Source organism: Cherax quadricarinatus, chromosome 52, assembly GCF_038502225.1.
Source record: "Cherax quadricarinatus isolate ZL_2023a chromosome 52, ASM3850222v1, whole genome shotgun sequence".
In the NCBI taxonomy this organism is placed as follows: domain Eukaryota; kingdom Metazoa; phylum Arthropoda; class Malacostraca; order Decapoda; family Parastacidae; genus Cherax; species Cherax quadricarinatus.
The window spans coordinates 8,213,144-8,225,501 of record NC_091343.1 but is presented as its reverse complement, the minus strand read 5'-3'; the positions used below and the strand labels follow the sequence as shown (position 1 = coordinate 8,225,501).

The following is a 12,358-nucleotide window of genomic DNA, read 5'->3' as shown; positions in this document are numbered from 1 at the left end:
AGGTTAGGTTAGGTTAGGTTAGGTTAGGTTAGGTTAGGTTAGGTTAGGTTAGGTTAGGTTAGGTTAGGATAAGTTAGGTTAGGTTAGGCTAGGTTAGGGATGTGTGTGTGTGTGTGTGTGTGTCTGTGTGTGTGTGTGGGATGTGGGATGTGGGTGTTGTGGGATGTGGGTGTTGTTGTCGAACTAGAGATACCGAAAAGACGTTATAAGTGGGTTGTTTTTGTGACTTTTTCTGATGTAGTGTGTCCCCTTATTAACTTTAATGAACTAATAGGGTTAAAACGAGAAAAAAAATGGGAGGTGTGGGTGTTGTGACTTTCTGATGAAATTAGATAAAACGAGAAAAAATTGTGGGTGTTGTGGGATGTGGGTGTTGATCTTAGTTTATGGTGATTTTGGTGGTGTTTTGAGTGTATTCAGTGGTGTTTTAGTATTCAGTGGTGTATTTGGGAGTACTCAAATGGTGTTTTTGGAAGTGTTTCAGTGTTGTTTGGAAATGTTCAAAGGTGTTCAAAGGTGTTTTGAGTGTGTTCAAATGTTGTTTTTTTGAAGGTGATCAAGGGTGTTCAAGGGTGTTTTGAAGGTGTTCAAAGGTGTTTTGAGGTTATTCAAAGGTGTTTTGAGTGTGTTCAAATGTTGTTTTTTTTGAAGGTGTTCAAAGGTGTTCAAAGGTGTTTTGAAGGTGTTGAAGGGTGTTTTGATTGAATTCAGCGGTGTTTTAGTAGTATTCAGTGGTGTAATTGGGAGTACTCAAATTGTGTTTTTTTGGAAGTGTTTCAGTGTTGATTGGAAATGTTCAAAGGTGTTTTGAAGGTGTTCAAAGGTGTTTTGAGGTTATTCAAAGGTGTTTTGAGTGTGTTCAAATGATTATGAGAGTGTTTTGAAGGTGTTCAAATGTGTTTTGAAGGTGTTCAAAGGTGTTTTGAAGGTGTTGAAGGGTGTTTTGATTGAATTCAGCGGTGTTTTAGTAGTATTCAGTGGTGTAATTGGGAGTACTCAAATTGTGTTTTTTTGGAAGTGTTTCAGTGTTGATTGGAAATGTTCAAAGGTGTTTTTGAAGGTATTCAAGAGTGTTTTGAAGGTGTTCAAGGGTGTTTGAAGGTGTTGAAGGGTGTTTTGATTGAATTCAGCGGTGTTTTAGTAGTAATCAGTGGTGTAATTGGGAGTACTCAAATAGTGTTTTGGAAATGTTCAAAGGTGTTTTTGAAGGTGTTCAAGAGTGTTTTGAAGGTGTTCAAGGGTGTTTGAAGGTGTTGAAGGGTGTTTTGATTGAATTCAGCGGTGTTTTAGTAGTAATCAGTGGTGTAATTAGGAGTACTCAAATAGTGTTTTTGGAAATGTTCAAAGGTGTTCAAAGGTGTTTTGAAGGTGTTGAAGGGTGTTTTGATTGAATTCAGCGGTGTTTTAGTAGTATTCAGTGGTGTAATTGGGAGTACTCAAATTGTGTTTTTTGGAAGTGTTTCATGGTGATTTTGGTGGTGTTTTGAGTGTATTCAGTGGTGTTTTAGTATTCAGTGGTGTATTTGGGAGTACTCAAATGGTGTTTTTGGAAGTGTTTCAGTGTTGTTTGGAAATGTTCAAAGGTGTTCAAAGGTGTTTTGAGTGTGTTCAAATGTTGTTTTTTTGAAGGTGATCAAGGGTGTTCAAGGGTGTTTTGAAGGTGTTCAAAGGTGTTTTGAGGTTATTCAAAGGTGTTTTGAAGGTGTTCAAGGGTGTTTATGTGAGTATTCAAAGGTGTTTTTTGAAGGTGTACAAATGATTATGAGAGTACTTATGTAGGTGTTCTGGGAGTATTCAGAGGTGATTTTGGGGGTGTTCGAATGATGTTTTGGAGTATTTCAGTGTTGTTTGGAAGTGTATAAAGGTATTTTTGTGAGTATTCAAATGATTTAAGAGAGTGTTTTGAAGGTGTTCAAAGTGAGGTGTGTGTGCGTATTAACTTCGTAATATGTAAAATTGTGACTAGTGAATTTATCGAAAAAGTGGTTATAAGTGTTGTGGTGACTTTCTGATGTACTGTGTCCCCTTATTAACTTCAATGAACTAAAAGGGTTAAAACGAGAAAAATTGGGGGTTATGAGTGAAAATTGTGAGATGTTGGTTGGAGTGTGAGGGTTCGGGAGGGTGGGGAGGAGGTTACTTCGTGGGGGAGTGACCTGAGATGAAATAGTTAAAACGAGAAAAAATGTCTAGACTTGTGTTGTAAAGAAATTGTTGGATTGTTGTGGGTATTAACGAAACAAAAATGTGAAATTATTTGGATTCACCTGGGTTAAGAGTGAAAATGTTTTCCCTATGATGTAGGTACTATATCCCCTTATTAACTTTAATGAACTAAAAGGGTCGTCATGATTCAGCCTGTGTGTGTGGGGGTCATCGCGTGACGTCACTGACCGTCGAGTAAACACATTAATGAGAGGAATACTGACGTCACACTTGTTTAGACCTGTAGTAAGAGAGAGCACCATGCCCCATAGGAGGAGTTCATTTGAATGCTTACCCCCAGAGGGGGGAATCCAAAAAACCTTGATCCAAGGAGATGGAGTCTTGGTATTATCGAGAAATTTTGGGGTGGGAGTGAAAGTGAGAGGGGTAATCCAAAAATTTGATCCAAGGAGATGGAGACTTTGATTTCGAGAAATTTTGGGGTGGGGGTGAAAGTGGGAGGGGGTTCCGAGGAGATGGAGAATTTCGAAACCCCCATAGGGGGGAATCCAAAAAATTTGATCCGAGGAGATGGAGTCTTGGTATTGTCGAGAAAATTTGGGGGTGAAAGTGGGAGGGGTAATCCAAAAATTTGATCCAAGGAGATGGAGAATTTCGAAAACCCCATAGGGGGGATCCAAAAAACTTGATCCGAGGAGATGGAGTCATGGTATTGTCGAGAAAATTTGGGGTGAAAGGAGGGGTACCCAAAAAACTTGATCCAAGGAGATGGAGAATTTGATTTCGAGAAATTTTGGGATGGGGGGTGAAAGTGAGAGGGGGAACCTTAAAAATTTGATCTGAGGAGATGGAGAATTTCGAAAACTCCCATAGGGGGGAAAGAAATTTTTGGGGTTGGGGGGGGTGGAAGGAGGGACAATCCAAAAAAAAACCTTGATCCAAGGAGATGGAGAATTTCGAAAAACCCATAGGGGGGATCCAAAAAATTTGATCCGAGGAGATGGAGACTTTGATTTCGAGAAATTTTTTGGGGATGAGGGGGTGAAAGTGAGAGGGGGAACCTTAAAAACTTGATCCGAGGAGATGGAGAGCACAAGAAAATGAAATTAAAAAAAAATTCGAAAAAAATCGGAAAAAAATTCGAGGCGCGGGGGCGATCCGGACGACGCTGCAGAAGGCACAGCAGAAGGCGCGGGCGGGGGTCGCGAAGGGCGCGGGCGGGCGCGCGGGCGGGCGCGCGGGTGGGCGGGCGCGGGCGCGGGGGGTCGCGAAGGGCGCGGGCGGGCGCGCGGGCGGGCGCGCGGCGCGACGGCGGGGGTCGCGAAGGGGGGGGGTCGTGGGAGGGGGTACTGGTTGGGGGGTCAAGGGTGAGGTAGTCTCGAGGGCGAGGTCATGGTCAAAACCGGAAGTAACACCTAGGTGTGAAAAGGTGACCCTCCAGCCGCTGGTCCTAGACCGGATACACCGCCCTGTAGAAGGCCTAAACCGGAAGTTCCTCGCTCAGTGGAAGGCCCCTAAACCGGATACACCCCCCTGTAGAAATTATGACTACTAATATATATATATATATATATATATATATATATATATATATATATATATATATATATATATATATATATATATATATATATACATATACATATATATATATATATATATATATATATATATATATATATATATATATATATATATATATATATATATATATATATATATATATATGTATATATATATATACAGTGGTCCCCCGCTTTTCGTAGTTCCCGGCAATCGTAAAATTCGCCAATCATAGGGGTATTTTCGTATAAACATGGACTCGCTTTTCATAGGTTGACTCGCGAGTCGTAGTTCACCCAGTACTGGAAGAGGTTGAGAAGTTATTATTGGTGTGGATAAATGAGAAACAATTAGCAGGAGATACTCTTATGACTTCGTTTATTTGTGAAAAGGCTAGGCAGTTGCATGAAGATTTGGTAAAGAAATTGCCTGCAAATAGAGGTGAAGTGAGTGGATTTAAGGCCAGCAAAGGCTGGTTTGAGAGATTTAAGAACCGTACTGGCATACACAGTTTGGTAAGGCATGGTGAGGCTGCCAGTTCGGACCACAAGGCAGCAGAAAAATATGTGCATGAATTCCAGGAGTACATAAACAGTGAAGGACTGAAACCTGAACAAGTGTTCAATTGTGACGAAACAGGCCTCTTTTGGAAGAAAATGCCAAAGAGTACCTTCATTACACAAGAGGAAAAGGCAATGCCAGGACATAAGCCTATGAAAGACAGGCTGACGCTAATGTTCTGTGCTAATGCTAGTGGGGATTTCAAAGTGAAGCCATTACTAGTGTACCATTCTGAAAATCCCAGAGTGTTCAGGAAAAACAATGTTATGAAGAGTAAATTGTGTGTGTTTTGGAAATCTAATAGTAAGGCATGGGTCACGAGGGAAATTTTCGTCGAGTGGTTCAGTGAAGTGTTTGGCCCTAGTGTGAAGGAGTATCTCCTGGAAAAGAAATTGGATTTCAAGTGCGTGCTAGTAATGGACAATGCACCTGCTCATCCTCCAAACTTGGATGACCTAATTTTAGAGGAGTTTGGGTTCATCACAGTAAAGTTCTTGCCCCCGAATACCACTCCTCTCCTCCAACCCATGGGCCAGCAGGTTATTGCAAACTTTAAAAAACTCTACACAAAAGCAATGTTTCACAGGTGCTTGACTGTGACCACAGACACTCACTTGACCCTAAGGGAATTTTGGAGAGAACACTTCAGCATCCTCCACTGCATAACCCTTATAGGTATGGCTTGGGAGGGAGTGACTACCAGGACTTTGAACTCTGCCTGGAGAAAATTGTGGCCAGATTGTGTCGACAAGAGGGATTTTGAAGGATTTGGGACTGACCCTAATGAGCCTATGTCTGTTGTAAAATCAACTGTGGCACTGGGGAGTTCCATGGGGTTGGATGTGAGTTTGGAGGATGTGGAAGAATTGGTGGAAGACCACAATGAAGAGCTCACCACTGAGGAGCTGCAAGAGCTTCAGCAGGAAGAGCAACACATCGCAGCTCAGAATCTTGCTGCAGAGAAGGAGAAAGAGAGATGGAAGAAGGTGCCTTCTTCAGAAATTAAAGAGATTTTTACTATGTGGGGTAAGATGGAAAGCTTTATGGAGAAACATCACCCTAACAAGGTTGTTGCAAGCCAGGTTGGCAACATGTACAGTGACAAAGTCTTGGGCCATTTTAGGGAAGTGTTAAAGAGACGCCAGAAACAGAGCTCTCTCCACAGTTATTTTGTGAGACAGGACTCCAGTGACTCTCAAGGTGGTCCTAGTGGTATTAAGAAACAGAGAAGAGAAGCAACCCCAGAAAAGCAAATGGTACCTGAGGTGTTGATGGAAGGGGATTCCCCTTCCAAACTATAAATAATCCACTCTCTCTCCTCCTCCAGTCTCCCATACACTAAGAAGAATCACCAATAAAGGTAAGTGTTATGCTGTTAATGTTTCATTCATCATTTCCCATTGTATTGTTTATGTACTACATGTATATTTCATGTAAAAAAATTTTTTGTTTTAATACTTCTGGGTGTCAGGAACGGATTAATTGTATTTACATTATGTCTTATGGGGAAAATTGATTCGTAAATCGTAAATTTCGTTTATAGTAACGGCTCCAGGAACGGATTAATTACGAACAACGAGGGACCACTGTATATATATATATATATATATATATATATATATATATATATATATATATATTCAGTTGAGACTACTGGAATTACCATTGGTACAATAAACTCTATGAAACTCCTCTACAAAGTGCGATTTCTTTTTTAAACGCGATTGAAAAGATACATTCACAACTGAATAGCTGGTGGAAAGGCTTTCATATTACGCGATATTCAATTTTTGACTTGAAAACCCAGGTAGGGAGAACCAGCGGAGACTTGACCACTGAATAGAACTATATCTGAGGCCTGTGTCAGATGTTGTCCTCTGTCCTGAAGAAGAAAACATCCCCAGTACACCACCACCACTATCACAACCACCACCGCCACCACCACTACCACCACTACCACCACTACTACTACTACCACCACCACAACCACTACCACCACAACCACTACTACCACTACCACCACCACCACTACCACGACAACCACCACTACCACCACTACCACCACTACTACTACCACCACCACCACTACCACGACAACAACCACTACCACCACTACCACCACTACTACCACCACCACAACCTCTACCACCACAACCACTACTACCACTACCACCACCACCACTACCACGACAACAACCACTACCACCACAACCACTACTACCACTACCACCACCACCACTATCACAACCACCACCGCCACCACCACTACCACCACTACTACTACTACCACCACCACAACCACTACCACCACAACCACTACTACCACTACCACCACCATCACTACCACGACAACCACCACTACCACTACTACTATTACCACCACTGCTACTACCACCACCACCACCACCAACATTACCACAACTACCATCACCACCACCATTACCACTACTACAACCACCACCACTACCACCACCACCACCACCACCACCACCACCACCACCACCACCACCACTACCACCACCACACAGACGCGAGAAGCACCAACAGTTGCCCCAACTCAATCTTCACAAAGTTCCCGATGCCAACTTGAGTTTCCTAGCAATCCGGGTCATCTGTCAAGCATTCTTAAGTCAATGTTACCTGAGAATGTTCACTCTTGTGAATGTAGCAGATTTTCTTAGGCTATTCCCAGCACCAGCTCCTGGGCACTTCTTCTATACTTACAAATACTACTTTCCCTGGTTAGGTTTAAGTTAGGTTAGTTACATAAGTTTAAGTCAGGTCAGGTTAAGTTTCAAAATCCCATAAAAACATACATGGAAATACAAAGAAGCAAATATAAGTAATAACAGGATTGCAAGTAAATCAAGGAACGAGCGGGATTTGAACCCCTGTCGAGTGTCTTATATCTCAGAGACCACTTTGTATAAGGACTCACTTCCGTGATTTATATGTGAATATAAGAACAACGGCCGCTGTACGTGTGGCGAGGCTATAGCGGAGCAGCAGGAGGAGACTGCACGGTTATCACTCACGGTGCGAGACAGATGATGGACGTGTTTAAAACAACGCGACACGAGTGAATTAAGAAGAGAGCGTGGTTACGAGAATCAGTACAAGTAGAGAAATAAAAGATTAGATATGAAAGGAAAATGTATTTAGATACTCGAGAGACTCTACCAGCAGACAGCCTTTGAAATATAACGTAAATCACATAATATTACGACGTATAAAAGTAACAGTGAAAAGTGACAAGAGTATTATGGTGGGTATGCTTGTGTACGAGTGTGAGTTAGTGAATGTTGCAACAACGAGACTACAGACTTGGGAATGTTGCAGCAACGAGACTACAGACTTGGGAATGTTGCAGCAACGAGACTGCAGGTGGGGGAATGTTGCAGCAACGAGACTGCAGGTGTGGGAATGTTCCAGCAACGAGACTGCAGGAGTGGGAATGTTGCAGCAACGAGACTGCAGGAGTGGGAATGTTGCAGCAACGAGACCGCAGGAGTGGGAATGTTGCAGCAACGAGACTGCAGGCGTGGGAATGTTGCAGCAACGAGACTGCAGGAGTGGGAATGTTGCAGCAACGAGACTGCAGGAATGGGAATGTTGCAGCAACGAGACTGCAGGCTTGGGAATGTTGCAGCAACGAGACTGCAGGCGTGGGAATGTTGCAGCAACGAGACTGCAGACTTGGGAATGTTGCAGCAACGAGACTGTAGGCGTGGGAATGTTGCAGCAACGAGACTGCAGGATTGGGAATGTTGCAGCAACGAGACTGCAGGCGTGGGAATGTTGCAGCAACGAGACTGTAGGCGTGGGAATGTTGCAGCAACGAGACTGCAGGATTGGGAATGTTGCAGCAACGAGACTGCAGAAGTGGGAATGTTGCAGCAACGAGACTGCAGGCGTGGGAATGTTGCAGCAACGAGACTGCAGGCGTGGGAATGTTGCAGCAACGAGACTGCAGGCGTGGGAATGTTGCAGCAACGAGACCGCAGGCGTGGGAATGTTGCAGCAACGAGACTGCAGGATTGGGAATGTTGCAGCAACGAGACTGCAGGATTGGGAATGTTGCAGCAACGAGACTGCAGGATTGGGAATGTTGCAGCAACGAGACTGCAGGCGTGGGAATGTTGCAGCAACGAGACTGCAGGCGTGGGAATGTTGCAGCAACGAGACTGCAGGAGTGGGAATGTTGCAGCAACGAGACTGCAGGCGTGGGAATGTTGCAGCAACGAGACTGCAGGAGTGGGAATGTTGCAGCAACGAGACTGCAGGAGTGGGAATGTTGCAGCAACGAGACTGCAGGAGTGGGAATGTTGCAGCAACGAGACTGCAGGAGTGGGAATGTTGCAGCAACGAGACTGCAGGAGTGGGAATGTTGCAGCAACGAGACTGCAGAAGTAGGAATGTTGTGTTAGTGTCAATATTACATAAAGAATAAATGTTTGAAATTAAGTGACAGCGGCCTGAACATTCTTCAGGTATATGTGTGCATCTCAGACTGGATTAATGGAAATCAGTGTTTCGGGAGTGTCAGTATATAAATAATGATATTTGAAAGGATTCGAAGAAACCGGTTGGCCGATCTTGAGTTTTTTTGTGGGTGGGAAGTATAGTGTCTGCATTTTGTAAGTAGAGTGGAAAATGTTGTCTTTTGGTGGGTCGTCAGTGGATCATGTCTGTACCCTTCGTGAGAGAAACTTGGAAACTAACAATTGTGAGTATTTTCTGTCCTGTATCGCCACCAGAAAATTTCACTGCTCAGATCAAAATACATAGTCATATGGCTCAATGGTATATAACAGAATATCTTGTAATAAAGTTGGTAGAATTACCGACAATATGTAAAGTAAAAGGACACCAGTGCAACTAATGTGACTTTTTATTGTGTATTTTTCCTGAGAGCGTGCCGAATTTGTAGTCCTGAGTTTCTTGACGAGGAATGTACATACATTCACCAAACCTTCACTGATTTACATTTTCCTTCATTTTTCATCAAAGACTGTAAGAAAAGAGTTCTTCAGATAATTAATTCTCCACGCACCAACATCACTCCCAACAAAGTTATAATTCTTCCCAACAGCCAGGTTGCACTGAATGTTTCTAAAGTACTTTCACAAGCTAACACCAGAGTCTCCATCGCTTCTACCACTTCAATAAAGGATCTAGCCAGAACAAAATCCAAGCACCACGAACCAGTCAACGCAGGGGTTTACACTATACCCTGTGGAGGCTGTGACAAGATTTACGTACGTGAAACAGCAAGAAACCTCGACACCCGCCTCAATGAACACATTTACGCATGTAGGAACGATAACTTGAACAACGCCTGTGTACATCACCGAAATTCCACCAATCATCTCATGAAGTTCAGGGACGCCCAATTAGTAATCAAAGAAACCAATTTCCACAAACGCAAGTGTCTGGAATCTTCACTAATATGCTGTTAGCTGTTTCTAATACAATTAAACAAAACAAAGGCAGCTTCACCATCTCTGAAGTCTTAGCAAGAATCCTCCTGAAAACAGTAAACCCTGCCATCACATAGTCTCTCCTGTTATACTACACAAAGCACATTACACTGAAACAGACCTTCTCTATCCAGCCTCCAATAGAAATATTTGTCTAACCTATTTTTATGTTACCCAAGTTATAGCTTTTATATCCTTTTACTCTTGTGAGAGTTTATTGTTCTATCATATTGTATTATTACTACTACTACAACTTATATCACTACTACTACTACTACCACTAGTATTACACCTCACTCTGAGCCTATATATACCCTCTGTGTCCATGTATTGTTTGTAATGGCTTGACAAAGTTCCTGGAGAGCGAAACGTTGCCACAATAAATGTCACATTAGTTGCACTTGTGTCCTTTTACTTTACAACAGAATATATTCATGAAGTGCGCCTCGCCCTCAACTCTCGCCTCGCCCTCAACGCTCGCCTCGCCCTCAACGCTCGCCTCGCCCTCAACTCTCGCCTCGCCCTCAACGCTCGCCTCGCCCTCAACGCTCGCCTCGCCCTCAACGCTCGCCTCGCCCTCAACGCTCGCCTCGCCCTCAACGCTCGCCTCGCCCTCAACGCTCGCCTCGCCCTCAACGCTCGCCTCGCCTTCAACGCTCGCCTCGCCCTCAACGCTCGCCTCGCCCTCAACGCTCGCCTCGCCCTCAACGCTCGCCTCGCCCTCAACGCTCACCTCGCCCTCAACGCTCGCCTCGCCCTCAACGCTCGCCTCGCCCTCAACGCTCGCCTCGCCCTCAACGCTCGCCTCGCCCTCAACGCTCGCCTCGCCTTCCTTCCAGGAATTCGCCAGTATTTATTTTACCACACTGTTTTTTTTTAATTAACAAAAATACCGCGGACAATGTTGAAAATAAATTTGAAAATAAAAATACAAATAAAAATTAATACAAAATAATATCATGAATACCATATATAGTCGAAGCCTATTCATAGGCCTGTTAACATTATGTGGCTATAAGTCATTATAGACTACACCTCTTAACATCCAAATTTAGAATTTTACTGTTTTCGCACATTTTGTAAATTTTAACACGTCTCTGGAGTTTATCTGGAGAGAGTTCCGGGGGTCAACGCCCCCGCGGCCCGGTCTGTGACCAGGCCTCCTTAGGTCAGTGTCCCAGGATGCCACCCACACCAGTCGACTAACACCCAGGTACCCATTTTACTGATGGGGAACATAGACAACAGGTGGAAAGAAACACGTCCAATGTTTCTACTCTGGCTGGGAATCGAACCCAGGCCCTCACCGTGTGAAGCGAGAGCGTTAACCACCAGGCCACCAGAGCGTCTGTTTTGATGAGAGAGATAATAACACACTAAGTCATTATTAACACTAGGGATGGTTCACATAACTTCCTCTCACACTAAAACACCAGTGAAATTATTAGAATAATTGTAGTTAATTCATCAAGACATGTGAAAATGAAGCATCATTTTTCTTTAACGTGATATTTAACTTGCTGGATGAGGCTCGTGAAAAAAATTCTCGAGAAAATGTAGATGGCAAACATTGTTTGGAACGATGAAAGCCAGAGGCTGTCTACCCTCCTGTCTGGGCAGGTACAAAAAAGTCGTGTATATTGTAATGTATATACACGGATCTCAGACCGGGCCGCGGGGGCGTAGACCCCCGAAACCTTCTCCATGTATACTCCAGCTAATCCATTCAATAAGACATAAAGTATTCTTAAACGTGTATAGGTGACCCATTAGCAGTTAATGTGCTTTAAGATCAGCCAATTAACTAACCTTCCTGTGTCGTTGTTCCATGGCCCACACGCTAATCATGAGTCGTCCTCCAATCTTGAGAATCCTGGCCAGCTCCCTGAGTGCTCGGACCCGTCTCTCAGTCGTGGCGAAGTGGTGAATGACAGCGATGCTGAGGGCGGCGTCGAAGGATTCGTCACGGAAGGGTAGGGCAAGATTGTCACTCAGCATCACCTGTAGTGTTATGCAGAGTTATTAATGCAAGGATCTGTGTGTTGACAAACATTATTACTACAACACATACAGCGACTTCAAGATGGAGTCAGTGTATAGTCAGACATGATCACCAATATACGATCACGATCTATATGCATGTATGTATATATATATATATATATATATATATATATATATATATATATATATATATATATATATATATATATATATATATATATATATATATAATAACAATACTGCAGCTGGCCGAGGATTCGAACCCATGTCGTTTTGCCTCTGCCTTGTGGTTAGCGAAAATCACATGACGCTTTAGCCCACAGGACCACACAATTATACAAGAACCAAGCACCCAGCCACTCTAGGTGTATTAATCTTGGTCCGAGGACTTATGGTGGTGTGGGTGACCAAACGGGGATAAGAATGAAATTAGCCTAGAGTCACCCTCACCACCTTAAGTCCTCGTACCAAGAGTAACACACCTAGCTTGGCTGGGTGCTTGGTTGTTGGAGGATTGCGTGGTCAAACACGTAATATTTAACGCTCCTGGTGGGAAGAAAGTCAAAATTCACGATGTTCTAACC

General features: G+C 43.5%; 1 protein-coding gene across 1 annotated transcript in view; it reads right to left on the bottom strand.

Moving 5' to 3' along the window:
* Positions 1 to 12,358, bottom strand: part of fid (fire dancer) — a 638,212-nt gene that overhangs the window by 41,007 nt on the left and 584,847 nt on the right. Inside the window, exon 5 of the mRNA XM_070096032.1 lies at positions 11,580 to 11,771. Within this exon, the coding sequence (XP_069952133.1) occupies positions 11,580 to 11,771 (192 nt within the window). The remainder of the gene's footprint in view (positions 1 to 11,579; positions 11,772 to 12,358) is intronic.